At 40.4% G+C, this 20,371-nt stretch overlaps 2 protein-coding genes across 2 annotated transcripts; one reads left to right on the top strand and one right to left on the bottom strand.

The window, feature by feature from the left end:
* Positions 1-254: 254 nt before the first annotated feature.
* derl1 (derlin 1) lies at positions 255-9,390 on the bottom strand. The gene is made up of 8 exons (XM_044358082.1): positions 9,051-9,390; positions 5,306-5,417; positions 5,142-5,206; positions 3,684-3,710; positions 2,980-3,075; positions 2,598-2,650; positions 2,222-2,332; positions 255-1,227 (listed from the first exon to the last, which is right to left on the bottom strand). Exons 1-8 carry the CDS (start codon positions 9,201-9,203, stop codon positions 1,065-1,067), a joined length of 780 nt encoding a protein of 259 aa, XP_044214017.1. The 5' UTR covers positions 9,204-9,390; the 3' UTR covers positions 255-1,064.
* Positions 9,391-10,641: 1,251 nt separating this feature from the next.
* tbc1d31 (TBC1 domain family, member 31) lies at positions 10,642-20,210 on the top strand. The gene is made up of 23 exons (XM_044359993.1): positions 10,642-11,276; positions 12,571-12,711; positions 13,014-13,129; positions 13,500-13,678; positions 13,884-14,035; positions 14,148-14,307; positions 14,405-14,605; positions 14,709-14,879; positions 15,025-15,104; positions 15,252-15,398; positions 15,504-15,637; positions 15,737-15,870; positions 16,015-16,194; positions 16,309-16,541; positions 16,686-16,758; positions 16,844-16,923; positions 17,029-17,164; positions 17,716-17,808; positions 18,244-18,372; positions 18,530-18,724; positions 18,943-19,012; positions 19,130-19,312; positions 19,725-20,210. The coding sequence occupies exons 1-23, from the start codon at positions 11,206-11,208 to the stop codon at positions 19,877-19,879; spliced, it is 3,213 nt and encodes a 1,070-aa protein (XP_044215928.1). The 5' UTR covers positions 10,642-11,205; the 3' UTR covers positions 19,880-20,210.
* Positions 20,211-20,371: the final 161 nt, after the last annotated feature.

Below are 20,371 nucleotides of genomic sequence, written 5' to 3' on the forward strand. Positions count from 1 at the left end.
TTTGGAGATCATTGCACACTTTTTTTTGGTATGTTGCTAATTGCAGGTTAAATGGAAACTCCAGCTGTCTGTATATTAGTATATACCACCATCATCAGTTATTGTATGTTGCAATTTTTCAGTGACAAAACATTAATTTTTAACCTTTCTGAAGCACAAACACTTGTGAATTGGCTTGAAAAAAAAGAATTCAAAAACCGACAGACAGGACGGACGTGGACAGTGTGAGATAATTAACCAGTCAGACTCCATCATCCTTTCAATAAACAATTGTTATATTTACAAAAACAAAAAGGAGCTAAACCCCATCTTTACCTCATTTTGTTGAAGATCAGATCATAGGACAGAAAGATGAGGTCTGCGCCACAGAGGCTTAGAAAACATTTTACACCCATGTAAATTCAGACCTGGAAACAGCGCTCTCTAAATAGCTTTGCCCATGTTCTGCAGAGGGATGTCTGAGAGCACACTCCCAGTACGTTGGTAATTACAAAGTAATCTGATACGGCCTCAAAGAGAGAGAGAGAGAGAGAGAGAGAGAGAGAGAGAGAGAGAGAGAGAAAGGAGGGAAAGGAACACAAGAGCTGAAACCAACAGAGTGCTGGTGTGCAGCTGCAGCATCTCCTGCCTTGACAGTCCAATGGCAGGGTGCGGGGAAAAAAATGGGGAAGGGTAGCTGGAGGAGAAGACAGAAAGAAAAAGGGGAAAGCTCAAGAATCATCGCATTAAAAAAAAAAAAATCTGTTTATTCATATTTCCTTCTATCTGCTTCACATGGACAGTAGTAGTAATAGTATAGCTGGCTTTACTTGGTGACTTGAGCCAGACTCTTGAGTCCTGCTGTGCTTTAGTGGTTAAAATGCATGCTTCCTCAAATTTCATCTTGTTGTATCCTTTAAAACGAAACGTGAATGTGAATTAAAGTCAGTCAAATTAAAGTCAGGGTTTTTAATTCCCTCAAACAGGGAAGAATGTGAAGCAGCAAGCATTTTAACCTGAAATATCAGCTGCACAGCCATTTGTATCAGGAGCAAACAGGGTGGGGGTGTAGCTTTCTCCTCCTCTCATTCACCCCCCAGACGAAAGCCTTGGCCCCAGTTGTGGCGTCCTCCTCCTCCTCCTCCTCCTCCTCCTCCTCCGCCCGCTTGCTCCTGGGCAGCTGGTCTCCTGCTTGGAGGAGCTCCAAAGCCCGACACCCCTCCCCTCCTGTTAGGGAAGAACCGATACCTGGAGAGGGTGAGGAGAGAGATGTGCAAAGGGATGAGAAGGGAGGGGTTGAAATAATGCTCTTAAAAAACATTGGAGCATTTCAAATCCTTAAGAATCCCCCAGGTTTGCAAGCTGGTGATGAAGCAACAAAATTACATTTCTAAGAAAAAATCATTTTGTTTTTGGGGCTTTTTTTTTTCTTGAGATCTGAGCACATGGCACCACAGTTACTTGCTTTATGACATAAGATAGTCAAATGGTGCAAAATACACACACACACACACACTTAGAAAGGTTTAAAATAAACCCCAGTTTTATTTGAATATCTGCACCAATATCTGCAGGAATGTGAAACCAAAACTGAATGCAAATCATTTCCTTGTAACACTGCAAGCTGGAATAACAGCACAAAGCACAGATGGTTAAAGTTGAACCAGGAAGTAGTTCTACAAAATCTAATGAGCATTATCAGTTTGGGTAGACGCCTTTACATTTGTCTGTCTGTCTTAGTTTAGGTAATATAGTAAAAACTAGTTGCAGCAGCCAGCCAGCTTATGTTAACATTTTGTAAATGCAAAAACATAGAGAAGAGTCAGAAAGTCAGTAAACAGCAACATTTATCTTAAGTTAGCAATCATAAGTTAACATTAGCCACCTTGGTCATATCATAACATGTAAAACTGTAGCAGCAAAACCCCTGAGTGCACTGAAATGAGAAAAGGTGTGTTTTATTGCTCTCGCTCTCAAGCTGCGTGTAACAAATCCTCGACATTGCAAAATCTCAGCAATGAAGCTGGTGAGTAATATGATACCACTAATAGGAATACAGGCCAGAAATCCCCCCACTTCCCAAAAAGACCTAAGTTATTAAGTATAGTCGCTCGACAAATATTTCTTTTAAGCCAGTTTCACTCTAAATGTATTCTTACTTCCTTAAAGAAAACAAACCATGAAAGGCGTCATTTCAAGGCAAGACTAAAACAGTGCATATACACAAAACGCACAGACTTACAAGAACTCTGGTGTGGTGAGGAACGAGCGTCCTCCCAGGTCCATGGGGTATTTGAACATGAGAAAGAAGTACAGGTGACCCACCAGGTTCCCGACCAGTTCATCCACAAAACTGCACAACAACGGCACAGAGAAGAGTTAGATTAATCAAACCTCACAGAGACGTCGTCATCACTGGTGTAACACATTCAATTCAAACACTTAAACATATATACGGCTGCTTATTGAGTCATTTACTACTTTGAATTTACATTTACAGCGCAGCGTGTTAAAGATATCACTATAAACTGTGATTTTGACTCAGCTGACTGTAATAACAGTTACACTAAATAAAACTGCTGTCAACAAATGAGACACGAGAGTGAGGAGTTACTTACGAGCCTCCGATGATGAAGTTGAAGAACAGGATGACCCAAGGTAGATAATGTGCCTAAGACAGGGAATATGTAGACTATCATTAATATGAGCATCAGGATTATCTTCATGTTGAGTAATAAGAAGGTTTCACATCCAGGTAGTGAAAATACCCAAGACCTAAAACATCCAGTTCAGGAGATAACTAGTCAAATAAAAATAAAAAAGAGCCAATTTTTCCTTTACACCAATTATTTGATGAGCAAGGACAGTCTATACCATCAAACTTATGCTTACTGCTATTTTGTTCTGATATCACTGTGACATGTTAGATACCTAACACTGTATACTACATAATCATTCCTTCTGTAATGTAATGGGTGTTGACAGTAAAACATGAGGTACCTTGAATCTTGTTCCAAACCAGAAGGACACAATCGTGTCTTTGTTGAACTGAGCCCAGATGTACAGAACTGACATGATCAACGGGATCATCAGCAACTGAAAACAACAACATGAACAACAACCTGTGAGTCTCCAATCATTTTCAAAGCTTGAGGTTTATTTAGATTAATGGTCACAACAGGACCAGTCTTGATTTTTTCAAGTGCAATACCACATAACATCTGAGGGGTGTTTGAAGGAAAGCAGGGCTTATTGTGAAAATCCTGTCATGAATAAACTGAAAACTGACTTGTTTTTCTCGAATGAGTAATATTAACTTTCTTTGTATTCTACGCACCAACATGTGTACGTAGGCACATCTGCTGGCTGACCAGACTATTTCTTGGTTGGGACCAGTTCCTGGAGTCTCAACTGGTTGCCTGGCAACTGGTTATCCAGCAGTAGTGTCATACTAAGCGTACAGAGTGGTATCGATCTTCTCATCTAACTCTCAGCAAGAAAGCGAACAATTGTATTTCTCTAAATGTCAAATTTGTCTTTTAAATCTGGTTGAACTGGTTTAACTGGTGATCCTGCTTCATGAAACACTTCTAAGATCTAAAAGGTGATGATTGCAAACAACTGCCATATGCTTTACATACTATACAGCGGTCTGAATTTCATGGTGTGGAATAAATAATAAAAAATAAGAGGAGGATTCTCACCTGCATGTTCATCAGCAGCCCAGTTATCTACAGCTACAGAGTCAAGGACAAAAACCTTGTGGCTCAGAGCGATCACAGCCGGAGCCGTAACATCAGAGCAGCTGGTGACTGGAAGGTGGCCAGTTCAAATCCCCACACCAGCTGACTCTCACCTGCCACTTCTGCCTCCTCCCCTTAAGCAAGGCATCTGACCTTGGCAGACACTTTTTTCTCACCCAATGCCACAAAAAACTGAACATTTTGTTTAAAAGGACCAGTGTGTAAGATTTAGGGGGATCTATTGGCAGAAATGGAATATAATATTCATAAGTGTGTTTTAATTAGTGTATAATCACCTGAAAATAGGAATTGTTGTGTTTTTGTTACCTTAGAATGAGTCATTTATATCTACATAGAGAGCAGGTCCTCTTCCACAGAGCCCGCCATGTTGTACCGCCATGTTTCTACAGTAGTAGATTGATTCTTCTGAACTGTTTCTCAAGAGCGCTAGCATGCTACAGCTAAGTGGTGTGCTGCTAAAATGTTCTGGGTGGAACCGACCCTCTAGAATTATTGTTCCGCACGTCTGAGTAAGTGGATTATTAAACTATTTTGACAGTAATTGTTTAAGTCACAGTGTATATGCATGTAAACTGGAGGCAGAGAACACTACACTACAAAGGACTTGTGAAAAGGCCTGTTTGTGAAAGGTCCAAGTGTTTTTTTTTAAGAAGTAAAAAAGAAACAGCATTAATGAGATGCTTACTGAGTTGCGGTATTAGAGAAAAGTAAAAAATGCACCTTTTTAGTTAATTTATGATCTGCTGTATGCTTAAGTAATAAAATCAAATTCTCTGTACCATATTGAATTGCATCATTATTTTGCATTGCATCGAATCACATTGTGTTGAATCAAATCACATCGGATCACACTGCATTGCAATAGGGGTGAATCATATTGTATCGCACTGGTAGTTGCTTCATATATATCTTTAATGTATGGGATTGTTGGCGATGCATCGAGATGTGTATCACATCGGCCTCAGTGATGGAAATGCACATCCCTACACACTGGTCCTTTAAAGGAGGTTTAAGCAGAATAGGATTTTGCCTAAATTTGTCTTGTACACGTAAACAAGAAACGTCTAAAAACCCAGACAGGCTGACAATCAGAGCTGAGCTCCCCGACAGAACAGCAAAGTGTTGAGATGTGGGCCGAGCTGTACTGCCGGTGCTGCATGTGACCTAGATTAGGTTTCTCTGCTCTGCAGGGGTAGACCGACACTGGGCCACTGGCACAGAGCCACCCTGACATGGCACGCTGCTGCAGAGCGAGAGAGTGGGGTACAGAAAAGACAGATGAAAGAGAAATTCAAAAGGGGCAAAGAAGGCAGCAGAGATAACACTTTATCATGTACCCAGTTTAAATAGAAGGTTTGAAGGGGTTTGGCATTTTTATGATGCCGGTCAAAAGGATACAACAATGCAGAGCCAGTTGAAGACGAGCATGAAGATGTAATCTGCGGGTTTGCCATCGAACGCCCCTGGAAGACAAGAACAGCAAGGAAACACTTAGCGTGACAAAAAGAGCATTCGGTGCACGTGACTGCATGTGTGTAAACCACTGAGGATTGCTGTCTCACCTGTCTCTAGCCGACTGGAGTAGTGGTAGAGGAAATACAGGTTGACAAGGTACAGAAACCCAGTATTAGGGTATACTGGGAAATATAGGGTGGCTGTCACTGGTCTCCAGAGCTGAAACAAACAGAACACAGACAGATTAATTGAACAGAAATGGAGTTTAGCAGTCAAGGATTTCTTCAGCTTGTCTGACACGAAGCAGCCTCAAGAAGGGACATGTACCAGCCAGAAAAGATTTCTTTAATGCAAGGTCAACTATTATCCATATCACTGCGGCTTCTGTCACGCTGGAGCCTGATTAGTGGTTGTGTAAGAGCTCACTGCAATCCAAGTTTTCAAAAACCACATCATCAGCTACTTCTTCATCTTTCTGATCCAGACTTTCAAGACTCTGCTAGTAACACATGCGAAATCTTGTGTGGATTGCAAACGATAACTTCTGTCGGTTACCTCGTGATTAGATGCAAAGATTTGGTTTGGTGGTAACAGAAGTCAGATCAATACAGTAATTAAGAGGTGACTTTTAAGGGTGATGATAGGACAAAAGCATCTTTTGTGTGAAATTACTATTAATCAAGGGGAAAATGACAGGACACAATAACAACACAATGCTGAAGTTGAGTGGAATAAAAGTGTAATCGTGCATAGGCTGTAGCTAGATATGCTGCACGGGAGCAACAGCTTTAGTCAATTAATTAAATAGTCACTCGACAGCGCAACAATTTTGGTAATTGACTACGACTAATTGTTGCAGCTGTTTAATCGAGCAAAAATGCCAAACACTCTCTGGTTCCAGCTTCTCATATATGAGGATTTAATGCTTTTCTGTCAAAGTCTTTGGATGTTGGGTAAAACAAAACATTTGATTGCTGAGACCTTGTGATGGGCATTCCTCGCTATGTTTGTAACATTACATAGACTAAACGATGTCTCAGTTCACTGTAAAAAATAATCAACAGATTCATCAACATCTGTTCACTGAGTATTCATTAATATGTACTGATATTGTCCACGTTTCCACAACAGATGGATTTTTGAATTTGGAATGTATTTTCCATGGTTAGTTTTTTTTTAAAAATGGACTTCTATGACAACCAGCTCCTCCCGTATGATAAGTCAGTATAGCAGTTACAGTGATGCTAATTGGGCTGACTGAAATTAAACAGGACAGGTTCACTTTCATCTGTCACAAGAGAGATAGCAGGATTTGCCAGCTATTGAAAATCAGTGTATGGTGGAGGAAACCTCATGGGTCTGGAAGGGATATTGTAAGTGGTTATACAGTAGTAATATATTTCATAATAATGCAAATAGTCATGGTCTTGTCTTGTAGATCAGGTGTCACAAATATGAACAGGAACCACAAATCCAGATTACAGTTTTTCACATTTGCTTACACACTAAAAGTGGAACTTGAAACACAATCACTGAAACCTGAAACTCACGTACCAAATCCCTCAACCGAGTCTGCAAAATTGCAAGCACATGTCTGCTTTACACTCAGTTTTCAATCCTAAATCACACTTTTTGCAAAACACTATACACATTTCTCTACATTAGGAACAACATTAAAACTTCAAATCTCTTGTGTTCCTTTAGAAACGCCGATCAAAATGCCAACCTTTACTAACCAATTGGCGACACACACTACTCACATGTGTAAAGAAATACATAAAAAGGCCACAGATGAGCTCTCCTGTTTTGGTGGGAAATGGAAGTCAATGGTGAAGCAAGAGCTAGAGGTCAAGGAGTGAGAGGAAGAGGAGGACGAGGAAGGACAATTGTCTCAGATGAGATCAGGGCTACATTGGTTGAACATGTGCTTTTCCATTGATTATCAGGGAGGCTGGACAGAAGAGTTCAGCCCAACCTGAGCTGCTACATGGTTGCATCTGTCATCCGTACATTCAGAAATACCTACTATCTACATCATGCTGCTGCTCTTTATGCATGTATACTGTACTATACTGCAGTCAGACATATCAGTAGGCCCATGTTACTCAGTGATTATTGGTCAATGTTACAGTAATGCCATTTCATACTGAAAATATACATATATACATACTGCTTACTGTAACCAATCACATCATATTTTTGGATCTTCTGCAGAAATGAGAGACGAGCCACGGTGAAGACACCGGCTGTTCACACCAGAACAGAAGACCGCTATTGTGAACATGGTGGTGGCAAACAATTAGACTATGAGAAATCCAGATCTACGTAATTGCAGACAACACAATATTCAATAACATCCACCAGGTGGGCTTGTGAACATTGGGCTGTGTATTACGGCACAACCACATCCAGATGAAACAGGTCTACAGGGTGCTGTTTGAGCAAAACAACAGGGTTTACGAACAGCACTATGAATATGTGCAAGTGAGTACTATGGTGTGAATTTACTATCATATCAGCACTGTGTAGACACATTATAGTACTGTAATCCAGTGTATTTGTGTTTCACCATATTGACTGATCTAGATCTAGGCTATTTCTCATATTGTCTTATCTGTTTCAGAGTCTTGGAGCTGGATGCTGCTGCAATTCAGCATGTTTATATTTTTATTGACGAGGCTGGCTTTAACCTAGCCAAAAGAAAGGGATGGGGATGGAACATTATTTTGCTTTTTTTTGTCTTTTTGTGTTCAGAGTTTTAAGAAAATGAGCCAAAGATTCGGAAAACATGTGTAAACAATTGTGAAAAACTGTGATAATCTACAGTAAATTACAAGGCGAGAGTCAGTCTCTTATTTGTTGCCAAATGTCAAAACTTAACAATAGGTAAATAGGATACAATAATACGCCATTGAGCTGTAGCACTGCCTGAGATCAGTAACCTATTGTAACTGTCACCCCAGCTTGCTCTCTGGCAGGTTAAACAGCACACAGGCAGACTGCTCTTTGTCATTCAACAGCACAGAGTGTAATAGGTGCACTGAAACAGCTCAAGTAACCAGTAACAGAAGAAGTATTCAGACAAAGTAAAAGCAGCAATACAAGTGTAAAAATACCACAAGTCCTGCATTCAAAGGCTTAGTTAAAGATCCCCTCCAGACCTGTTATGTGATGTATATAAAATACTCTGAATAATAATTTGTGTTTGATGTGTTTTTTCCACAAAAAAAGTTCAATTATCTTATTAAAATCTGTAAAACTACATCTTCTCCTTCATTAAAAACTCCAGATTCTAAAAATATGCAAATATTTATCATTTCAAAAGTTTTCCTGCTGAGCACAAGATGACTCCTATTTCACTGTCAAGTCCAGTCTCCGTGTCTGTGCACTGGAGGCTTCAAGTTTCCACATCACTCTTGTATAAATTGAAGGCCATACTTATGGGTTATTGTTACTGCTACAATATTCCCCTTTGAAATGTAGTGAGGTATAAAGTAGCTTGAAATATATTCGTGGCCTGGCCAAATACTATACAATTACTGTTACTATTACTACTATACTAATACTATTAATAATACAATCTAACATTTTACATTAACATTATGACTACACGACCTTTTCTTGTTAGATAAATGACTATTTTTGTTATTCAGTTATATTTATAGGAGGTCTTGTTGAATTTTAAAGTCCTAACGTTACCCTGCTGCGTCTCGCTCTCTGATTGGCTGTCAGCTCAGGCCTGTTGAAGCTTAGCCACCTGCTAGCTAACCCAGCACATTCAAAACACAACAACCGCAGTTTTTAGCGGCTCCTCCGACACGCACAGGCGAACACAGGCCAAGGGACACTCACGTGAAATCTGTTAAAGAATAACTCCGGCGCCAGCAAGAGGTTCCTGGGATCAACCAGCCCAAATTTCCCTATAAAGGGAATAGCGATCGAGGCAGCAAACCAGGACCGGGTGATGAACGGGATGCTTCTGAACCAGTCACCGATGTCTGACATCTTTCCATAGGGTTTCTGATAGATTATAACCCTGAAATACGCTTTAGAATTAACTAATGTCCCCCCAAAAACGCGACCCCTCGTTGCTCTTAAACCAGAAATGCTCCACTGCTAAGTTTACATGACGTGGCTAATCATGAGGAGCTAGTTTTACTAAAATGTTACTGAGAGGAGAGCACACACATCCGGATCAGCTTTTCAAAGTAAAACCAAATATAATACTACAGTACTACTGCTAGAAGTTATCAGCTGATCAAAAATAAGAGACCCAGGAAATGACTCAACCATTCACATACATATACATCTATACATTTACACATACTATGTAAACACATACCACAAGTACAACAATACTGGTGCAAACAATACCAGAATACAAGAAGATTGTAGGTGTATAAACCAGCTAAACAATGAAACCAACAAACAAGTTCAAATTCTTTATTGTTACGTCTCATTACACAAGTATAAAAAAGTAAAAATCTTTGGTCCTCAACAATGCAGTAAAAAAAAACTTAAAATAGTAAAAGCAACAGTAATAGATAAGAATATAAACAACAAGAGTATGTGTCCTACCTATATATATGAATAAATATCTATATGTGTATGTAGAAATATATGTGCTTATGTATGTGTGACATCAGGCAAGAAATAAATTTACAAAGAACGAACAACTGAAAGATCAACACTTTTTTCATTTCAAGGAGAATTATTGCTAGTTAAGATATGGATGATATGTTGACAGTTGGTTACATGTGCAGCTATATGTAGGGCAGAGGTTTCTATTTGTGTAGTGTTGATTTGGGGGTGTTGTGTTGATGTTTTGGGGTTTTTAATTGCTGTGTGGTGTGTTTAATGTACGTTGGGTGTATGCTTCATGCTTATATTCTTATGTTTGTATAGCTTATGTCACCTATGTTACCTATGTTACCTCATGTTTATGCCCATATTTTTATATTTTGTTTTTCAATGTAAAGCACATTGAGCTTACTTGTATTGAAATGTGCTATATAAATAAAATTGCCACTGCCATGAACATTCATGCCTAAATAATGTTTCTCAGAAGAGATGGATGACTAAACTTCTATTTGTAAGGAAAAATAAGAAAAGAAAGTTTTTTTTAATGTCATTAACAACTAATGTCATCACTCAAATATTAAAATACTTTGAATAGTTAGAAAATTAATACTTTATGATTTGATAAACACACTGTTGGTTGATTTTAGAGAAACACCAATGAACAAGTAGTGGGCTTGTACATATATTTATTTATAAATAAATAATATATATGAAAGACTTATATCATGCTCGTAATTTGAAGGAAAATGCCAGAACCGGATGTAGTCGTATTAGTTAACAAATTAACATCTTCTTTGGTTTATTTTAGTACTTCCTGTGAACTTTGTTAAAGCGCCGCTTGTCCATCCAGACGCAGCCAACAGCAGGAAGAGGTGTGCCAGAAGCAGTTGCGTTTATGTCCACTTGAGGACTTAATTACTGATTTATCTTTCTTTTAAATGACTGTAGTGAAGAAAAGAGATGGAGGAAATTTTAGTTTACGCCCTCCATAGATATAATCGTATATGACGCCCTCGCAGAAAGTTTGAGGTTGTGAACTACAACTCCCATGATGCACCTCTCTGTTTACCTCTTACGTCGACTTTGGGCGTCAAAATAACCGTCTTGAAAACACTGAAGTTGAAGAAAATTGATAGTATAATGTGAAACTTTTATGGGACTGCTGAACTTCTGTGATGAGCAGTAAACGTTGCTGAGCTTTTATCGATACTCTTTACAGGATATGTGTTTGTACATTAAGCTAAGTAGACTAAATATTGCGTTTTTTCCTTTTCAAATTTCGCGCTGTTCGCTCCGCCAGTAAAGAGATTAGCCGGCTAGCACTTTAACTAGCCACGTTGCTCCAAACTGGGGCAGAAACATTACATTGGTTAAGGTGAATCACCTTTTAAATTTTATAATCCGAGTTTCCACAAACGTCTCTAAAATGGAGGTGACGGACATCGGGAACAAAGAGGAAGGGAAAGTCTGGCATCGAAAACCAGCACCGGGGAAAAGGTAGCTTGGTTTGAGCTCATCTGTATATGTTGCTTGATTAGTTTGTTGTATGCACCTGATGCTGCAGGGAGGTGTTGTAAAATGTCTCTATGATATACTTCTGGGCCTAAAATAACCTTGCACTGTGGCAAACTGCATTGCAATTTATTTAGATTCAGATTTAGATTAGTCACACTTGTTGCTCTTATCGTTATTTTTACATCCATAGTGCTAGCTGAGTTTGGCATGTAAAACACTGACAGGTCATGTGATCAACTCGGATCCACAACTGCACAGTATTCATTGTTTTGTTTTGTTTTATTTTTTTAAATTTCACCTTTAGCACATGCAGCACTTACAACTGAGAAGGGAAGGTGGAGTAAATCAAAGTTCTGTCCAGCAAAAATATCTTACCATCTAACGTAGCTAAATCAATAAAATATTAGGCTACTCATACAGTCAATTCAATATTCCTCGTTATTATAACCCACTTTAAGAACCAATTGTCTAGCAGTTGGCCTAGAACTCGTCAATACGTTTCAATAAAATGAAATAATATATTGTAATATTTCTTCATCATGACAGTATTATGTTGTGGTTTTTAGTACTTTTCATACTTCATTCAGTCTAAAATAGTGATGGGTAATTTTGTCCTTATGAAATCATAAATAAGGTTGTTTTAATAACCAAGCAGCTTTGTTCTTGCACCTCAGGTATACCAGTCAAATAAAGTCCTAAAATCATTTGAATTGATATTGACTTTTGATATTTGAATTGACAGGTGTCAAATTAAAGGAAAAAATACAAAACCGATAGATGCTTCCATTCAGGACACAGGAGGTCATTAAATTGTTTACTGAGTATGAAAATGAATGTTAATGCCACAGCTTACACAGTCAAATATCAGGTTCTCAACCCGACTTAACACCTATAAGAGATAAGACTGGCGTGTAAGATAGCACTCTCTGCTACCAACATCAAAACACCACATGAGGGAATATCCTTTATAGAGGAATAGTGTCGATCCCTCCAGAAGATTTCAAGAGACTTGGAGAACTGGTGCAAGGAAGCTGTTTTGGAGGTTCATTCTGGTTGAACACCTTACTTTAACACTTCATGTTGTTTGTTCCTTTAATTTGTCACCTATGTGTATCTCTTCATGGATATGAGGTCAGATGGTTTATTAACAGTGTTTCATTGACACTTCTCTCAGGGTCAGTGGTAACCACTAGAGAGCAGCCATGTGTCATTTTTTAATCCGAGTACAGTGTCAGTGTATGCTTCTCCTTTAATGTTTGCTGTTTGTCTTTCACAGTGTGTTAGTGACGGTGGTCCGCACTGCTCAGCAGGCCAAGACAGTGCGTTTCCTCCATGTGGCCTTTGACACTACAGGAGATTCCTTCCTGGCTGGCGATCACCATGGCAACATCTATGTCTTTGACATCAGTAGAAACAGGTGATTGACTCTATGCTTGGATTATTTTTTATTTGTATGATTTACTATATGACAGTTGGCTACATGGGAACGTTTCCACAAATCTTCTAGTCCACTTTCTGTCATTACTGTGCCCACATGTCCTATTAATGCTAGTTAAAGTCATTTCAATGTTTTCTGTTTAGAGAACATAAAACAAAAATTATCCACACACTTCTAACTTTGTCAAACTTTTTCTTTTCCTCTCCATGTACGTGACAATGTTTAATCATAAAAAGTCTTACTGTCTTTTTTTTTTTTTCATTTCCTTTTTCTTGGGACAGATTTCGTCTGGTGCAGAAGACAGGACAGGCCTGCACCGCTCTGGCGTTCAGCCTCCGCAGGACCACAGAGTTCCTTGTGGCTCTGGTTGACTACACCATCAAGTGCTTTGACAAAGGTAAGATAGACGCATCCACACAAAACTTTGTCTCCTTCTTTTAATTGCAATTATTAGATGTGTGCTCTGTTGTTAGGCTTTCAAGACTTTTTTTTTTTTTTACACAAGTTAATTTTGAATAAAAATAGCTATTTTTATGTATTTTATTTTTCTTTTGTTCTCTGACGCTCTCTTGTTTAGATAAAATTATACTCCTAACATATTCTCCATTGTAACAACAAACAACAATCAGTATTATCTTTCTTTCAGACACAAAACAGCTGGTCAGTTTGTTGTATAGCCAAGAAAGAGTGTGTCATTCACTTCTGTCTATCACTCACCACTACGTTAACTTGTTCTCTGCTATTTTGCCTTCTCTTTACTTGCTTAGACACAAAGCAGCTGGTCAGTTGGATGCGCGGTCACGAGGGAGCAGTTTCGTCGATCTCTGTCCACAGCTCAGGCCGCTACGCCATCACCACGTCCTCAGACACAGCTCAGCTCTGGGACCTGGACACCTTCCAGAGGAAGAGGAAGCTCAACATCAGACAGTCTGTCGGCATACAGAAGGTAGAGATGCAAACATGCTGCTTAAGGAAACTGCCAGTTTCATTAAAGATAAAAGTAATTTACTGTAAAGTTTCATACAGTTTGTGTAAATGTTTTTTCATCAGCTAAGGATTTTTGTCTATTAAACTTAAGGTATGCACTGATTTTGGCTTTGTACTTTGTGTTCATGGTCATGTGCTCATGGCACTCTGTTGCTGCATTGCAGGTGTTTTTCCTGCCTCTCAGTAACACCATCCTCAGCTGTTTCAGCGATGACTCCATCTTTGCTTGGGAGAGTGACACACTGTTCTGCAAATACCAGCTGCCTGTCCCTGATTGTGGACCCAAAATCTCCTACAAGGCTTTTGCTGTTACACGGTGGGTCTCTTACATCCCAACCAGTGACTGTGTAGCTCTTTATTGTATTTCTTCATGACTGTATTTCACAAGACTTTACCAAAACACTAATATAACTGGTTTACATTGACAGCGATGGAAAGAGCCTTGCTGCTGGTGGGCGCTCCAACCTGCTGCACCTGTGGTGTCTGGATAACAAGCAGCTGGTCAGGGTGATTCAGATGCCCACGCAGGTTCGAACCGTCAGACAGTTAGAATTCCTGCCCGACAGCTTTGACGGAGGAGCCAGCCAGGTACACACACAGCAGGATCAGTTTACCTCTGTTTTCCCCTCTTATCTCCTCTGTTCTCTTGTTACAGAATCTCATTTGTTTTATGGTTTTTTTGTAGACACTTGGTGTATTGAGCCAGGATGGCGTGATGCGTTTCATCAACATTCACACCTGCAAGCTGCTCTTCCACATTGGTTCCCACGACGACGCCATCACCGCAGTGTCAGTCAGCCCCAACGGCCGACATGTCGTGGCCATCATGGATAACGGCAGCATCAATGTGTACAGCGTTCAGAGTCTCACACAGGAATTAAACAAGGTAACAGTTGCTACAATGATGCACTGTTAAGCGTGTTCTGTATGTGTCTGCATGTAAGATATGGTGGATATTATGCTAACATGTAGCTAACTCTCCTCCTCAGCCTCCTCCCTCCCAGGTGGCAGTAGTCTCAGACGCTGAAGCTGATCAACTGTCAAACCTTAAGGTCAAGGTCAAGTCAGAGGTTGTTCAGAGACCAGCCAAAAGTTCAGGCTGCCGGACTCAAGTGAAGATACTGAGACCCCCTGCTGGGTCTACAGTTGAGGATAAAGAGGTAGGAGCAACATACAGAAACGTACACCACCGTTCATATACATTTTCTTTATTTTTACTAGAGTGTTTTCTTCATTTTCTTTATTTAGAATGATGTAAAGTTTTATTTATACATTATAAAGATGTTTCTATCTTTCTTTCAAAAGAATGAGCTCCCTGCTGGTCTGAATAAGAAGCGACTGGTGGCTCTGCTCAAAGCATTTGGAGAATATCCTGCTAAATACAGGTAAAGATTACTTTCACAAGTGGAGGATTCCTGCATTTATCTCATGACTATAAGTGTATGCAAACTTATTTTTAAAACGTATTGTTATCTCTGCATTGTAAAGATTTACATGATACATTTGAATGTGTGTGTGTGTTTGTATTGCAGGATGTTTGTGTGGCGGTCCTTGTTGTGTCTCCCAGAGAACCATGCAGCATACAGCAGTCTGACAGATAAAGGCCTGCATTCAGCCTACCTCACTCTGCATGATAAGTACCCCATCAAAAGTCACAAGCTACAGAGGGGGCTGCAGAGGTACTTGCTCACCACACCACTTCACAGTTTCACTGCAACATTTTGAGGTTCTAACCACAAAAATTTCAACACATTAGTGATTTAGTGCTCTATTCTCCTCCACAGGGTTTTGTCTGCGTTAGCTCACTGGGCATCCATCTTTGGAGAGGTGGAGTACCTTCCACTGGTAGCCTTCCCTTTCGTCAAGCTCTTCCAGAACAATCCGATGCTCTGCTACGAGGTGGTGGCCACTGTTATAGGTACTTGTTGATTTAAATCAGTGTGGTAATGTCAGTGTATTTTCAGTTTAATAAAGATTCTAGCAGTAGTTTTGTTGACCTAGATCTGTTGTGTTACAGTGAACTGGTGTCAGCATTGGTTTGAGTACTTCCCCAACCCTCCTCTGAACATCCTGAGCATGGCAGAGAACGTTCTGGCTCACCATGACAAGGAGCTGCTGCAGCACCTGATGGACTGCGGCATCACCTCACAGGTAACAGCAGCTCCACACACCCTGGAGGTGTAGGTGGTCAGACGAGTCCTCCTGGAACTGCAGGCTCACAGTTTCACATCTAGGTGACTGCATGTTTGCACTGTTTTTAAGTTTACACATTTTATGCATCTCTGTCTGGAACAGGTCTACGTGTGGCCCCTGCTGGAGACCTTATTCTCAGAGGTTTTAACTCGTGATGAGTGGCTCAGACTCTTTGACAACGTCTTCTCCAACCATCCGTCATTCCTGCTCATGGCCTGCGTGGCCTACGTCACCTGCTGCCGTGAACCTCTGCTTCTCTGCGCCCAGAAACAGGATTTTGAGGTAACTCTCCTCATCGTTCCTTACCTGTAAAACTAAACAAAGTCAGCCAAAAAACATTTCCGTCTCCTCACCTTCATAAAATCCTCTCTCTTCTCTCCTGTTTCCCCTCCTCAGTATTTTTTTCACCATCGTAACAACTTGGACGTGGGAGCCATGATAAAAGAGGCCTACCGACTGATGAGCAGCACGCCGGCTGACATCCATCCCCGGACTATGCTCTCTGACTTCACACCGTTGACCAAGGGCCAGTACCCTGTGTTCAACCACTACCCAGAATTCATAGTGGAATATCAGAGCCGGGAGAGGGAGAAGATACGGCTGCAGGAGATGGAGTACCTCCGCGAGAGGTGAGATTGCAGATAACGTATCGATGGTTACAATAGCAGAAACAAATTTTATTCAGCTAAAATTCATGTCAGATAGTGCAACTAAAAGCGAGCAGGGACAAAAGATGCAACAGATTAAAGTGTGCGCATGCATCGTCTCATCAGGCAGGAGGTATCAGCGCTGCGTGCAGATTTTGTGCGTCGCCAAGCTGAAGAGGACGCCTATTATACACAACAGGTAGAAATGATTTTTCAGAGATCACCCATATGTGAAACACAGTCTTTGAATACTTCCCTCCTTTACTACTTTGATTTGAACGCAGGATCTTCTGCAAAAGGCAGAGGAGCAGCGCAGAAACATCCTGGCACAAGAAGAGGAAAAACTAACAGAACAGAGGAAAAAGTAAAAGCACAACACACACACACTTCCACAGTTAAGTTGTAAGTGATAAAAAAGTACGATGGGATTTATCAGAATTAGTTACAGACACCGCTCTGTCTTCTGCAGGCTGGCAGCCATGAAGAGGGAGCTGAAGGTGAAGGAGTTACAGCTGCTAGACGCAACTAGAAGACGTTTCCTCAAACAGCAGCAGGATGTGAGAGCCTCGCAGATACAAAGACTAGACCAGGAAATCGGTAGAAAGGTAACGACAGCATTCCTCACTGGTCATATATCACACAGCACAGCTTGTTCTTTTATTTATGTATATAGCTCTACATACAACCAATGCATTGAGGGACAAAATCCAGTTCTGGCTCCATGCAAAAAGTTAGTCAAATGATGTGGATATCTTCCACTGTTAGTCTTTGTAGTACACAGTTCCTCCCAGACATTATTTCTTTGTTGAGCTGCAAAGGAGGGATAGTAACAAAAAGAGGAAATTTGATCCTAAAAAAACAGTAACTTTGGAAGATATTAATTTGACTTGTCTAACTGAGTTCAGTCATAACTGTTCTGAGTGTTTAAAATATTTAACTGTGTGTTTGTGTCATAATTAATCAATGGTAGTATTATTAGGTTACTATATGAGGTTGATCATGTTAGAGAACAGGGCTGTGATCCCAATTGAGGCAGGTGAACACTGGTGGTTTATGTGCTTCCCTACTAAAAAATCTTTGGTATATTTTTTTCTTGGGTGTAATAACCTACATGTCTGACTACTTACCCGATGATAACCTCCATGTTCTGCTGCAGATGGATCTCCGTGAGCGAGAAACGGCCGCAGCGGTCCAGGATCTGGAAGTCAGACAGATGGAGCTGGAGGTTCAGAGGAGGCGACTTGAACAGGTGACAAACATTTTGTATTTAACCGTCGTTCCTCTCTCGCAGCTTCTACTTTTTGTTCCTCTCTTTTTGTGACGTCGTTCTCCACTGATGACGTTCATCAACAGAGAAAACATTTTGCCATTGAAAGATCTGGAAGCTTTAAAGGTTACCACTGTTTTCTTACTGGACATTAAATAGATTTAAATGCTTACTTTTAAAACTGAGACTTGACTTTTTGTCATAACCAATGAAAAACATTCATATTCTGTGTAAAGTAAATGTCTGTCTGCTGATAATATCACCTTCCTCTATTTACATGTGTAATTTCATTGATGTTCATATCATTTCTTACTGTTAACAGTGAATTTCCACCTTTTTATAACATCACTGACTACTTCTCAATTGCGGTGATATTTATTCTTCTAATTGTTTTTTCTTTGACCTTGTTTCCTTCAGACCCTGTTGAAGGAGCAGGAGCGCATGGGACGAGAGGTTGAGGAAGAAGTGGAGCTGAGGATGAGGAAGGCAGAAAGAGAGGAGGAGGGCTACACAGAGCTGCTACACAGCGCAGAGACAAACATGCAGGTCAGCGATACACACAGAGCGAACATAACCAACAGCACTCTGAGAAAAGAGCCAATGTTATAATTTTGGCATATGTTAGCAACTTGATCTCGATGCACTTTTCTTATATTTACAAGAAACTATCAAAGCCACACTTTCTCCCGACACACTCAAACAGGCCCTCGAGGAGTCCCTGGCGGGGGCGTGCCAGCTGGGCTTGGAGTCGGACTGGCAGAGAGAGGTGGCGGAGCGCCTGCAGCAGGTCGACGCCGAGCAGGAGAGGAAAAGAGAGAGACTGGCAGAGCTTCACAGGCAAACCCTGGCAGAGGAGGAGAGACTGGCTGACACCATGAGAGATGTGGCTGGAAGGAAGGTGAGAACAACATAAGTGTGTTTGCCAACAGATCAATTTACAGGATGTGTTGGCTTCACTATTACATGTAAAAGTACTATGACATGATTTATGGGTTTTTCTATTACATTTACCATCAGTTTCACAAAATAGATCTTAAGAATAAAAAAAACCAATTTCTATTTGTGTTATTCATTAAGAAACCACGTGTCTGACCTGTGTGTGGTTTTGTGCTGCAGTGGGATGAAGTGATGAGTACCAGGGCCCGGTTACAGGAGCAGAGACAGCCCAGGTGTTCAGCACACACAGGTATCACTACGCACACATACACACACATACACCAGTTTTGTTTGTGGCTTGTGAGCTGATCTGCCTGTTATTCAGACATGGGAATAGTGTAAAAAAAAAGTGTTTACTTTGTGTCAGATGGCCAGAAACAGATGAAGATGAGGTCACCGTGTTCAACTAGAGGACTTCCTCATAGACAAAGTTCCACCACTGGTGTTCATGATGGTAGCACTGCTGCCGGTCCAGCAGTCAGATCCAACGCTGCCACCAACATGGTGTGTCTGAACAGCAGTTCACCTTCAGAGAGCACCTCCACCAACTGTAAGTTACTGAAAATATGTTTCCATGATGAAAACTAAAGTCTGCATACCGCTGGCTTAAAAATGTATTTTTCTCCTCATTTATTCCCCATTTAAGACAGCTTCTGTTTGGTTTCTGGCTGTTGCAATCATGCTGGTTTGGAGTATTTGTTTACCAAATAAATGCAAGTCATTCAGATTTAGTATGTCATTAGTGGCAGTGTGGAAAGATAGTGATCAGAGTGCTGTCCTGATTTCCACACAGCAAGATTGTTCAATTGCAGAGACCAAAAAGTGAATGTAGAAGATTCTTCCACTCTTTCTATAAAGTGAAATAAAAATATTTTTTTCATTTATAGCATGAGGATCATTTTCCTCGGTTTTTGTATTAATAATGTTCCTGTCCTTGTCCTTCTTGCTTTGTCTCCTGTCAGTCTCTCTGGACCGAGGCCGGGCCCAGCTGGACAGCAGCGAGAGAGAACTGCTGAAGGAAGTCCGAGAACTGAGACAGAGGCTGGCAGCCAGAGCCAGAGAGAGCAGCTCTGCCTCCTCACAGTCTGTCCACACGCTGTCCTCTGTCTCCCAGTGACCACAAAGTGCTTCACAGCGTCAGTCAACATATTCTTGTCTCGACTATACTAGAACAACAGGAAGGATGACTCAGACTGAAGAGCGTACTAGCTAGCAGCTATTACTTTATTACTTTCAAACAAGTCAACTGTACGTCATCAACCACTATCTCTTGAAAACATCGGTTCATGGTTTTCATTGGAATTTATATGGACAATGACACAGTGTTAGTATGTTTATTCAATACCTGCACTAGTGCTCCATTTTGAATTTTTAATGTAATGAATTTTGTATGACCTCGCTTATTTAAAACCTGTTTTGGATAAAAATGTTTTTAAAAAATCCTGATTTTAAAACTGCTGTCTCATTGTGCTTTTTGAAATATCCATTTATCACAGTTCAGTATGTATGAAAATATTAATTTACACTCCTGCTGTCATTCCATATATACAGAATACATCAAATAGCTAGTGTATCACAAAGTAGACCACATGTAACTTGGGTTCCTAAG

This window comes from Thunnus albacares, chromosome 8, assembly GCF_914725855.1.
Source record: "Thunnus albacares chromosome 8, fThuAlb1.1, whole genome shotgun sequence".
NCBI classification, from domain to species: Eukaryota; Metazoa; Chordata; class Actinopteri; order Scombriformes; family Scombridae; genus Thunnus; species Thunnus albacares.

Excerpts from the sequence above, each read along its gene's own strand:
- derl1 (XM_044358082.1), bottom strand. The coding sequence starts at position 9,203 with ATGTCAGACATCGGTGACTGGTTCAGAAGCATCCCGTTCATCACCCGG. Across the intron at positions 3,711-5,141 it reads TCAACTGGCTCTGCATTGTT|ATAACTGGGCTGCTGATGAA; the intron begins GTATCCTTTTGA and ends CTGTAGCTGTAG. Across the intron at positions 1,228-2,221 it reads CTCACCACACCAGAGTTCTT|GTATCGGTTCTTCCCTAACA; the intron begins GTAAGTCTGTGC and ends CACCCTCTCCAG.
- tbc1d31 (XM_044359993.1), top strand. The coding sequence starts at position 11,206 with ATGGAGGTGACGGACATCGGGAACAAAGAGGAAGGGAAAGTCTGGCAT. Across the intron at positions 11,277-12,570 it reads AAACCAGCACCGGGGAAAAG|TGTGTTAGTGACGGTGGTCC; the intron begins GTAGCTTGGTTT and ends TGTCTTTCACAG. Across the intron at positions 14,036-14,147 it reads AAGGCTTTTGCTGTTACACG|CGATGGAAAGAGCCTTGCTG; the intron begins GTGGGTCTCTTA and ends TTACATTGACAG.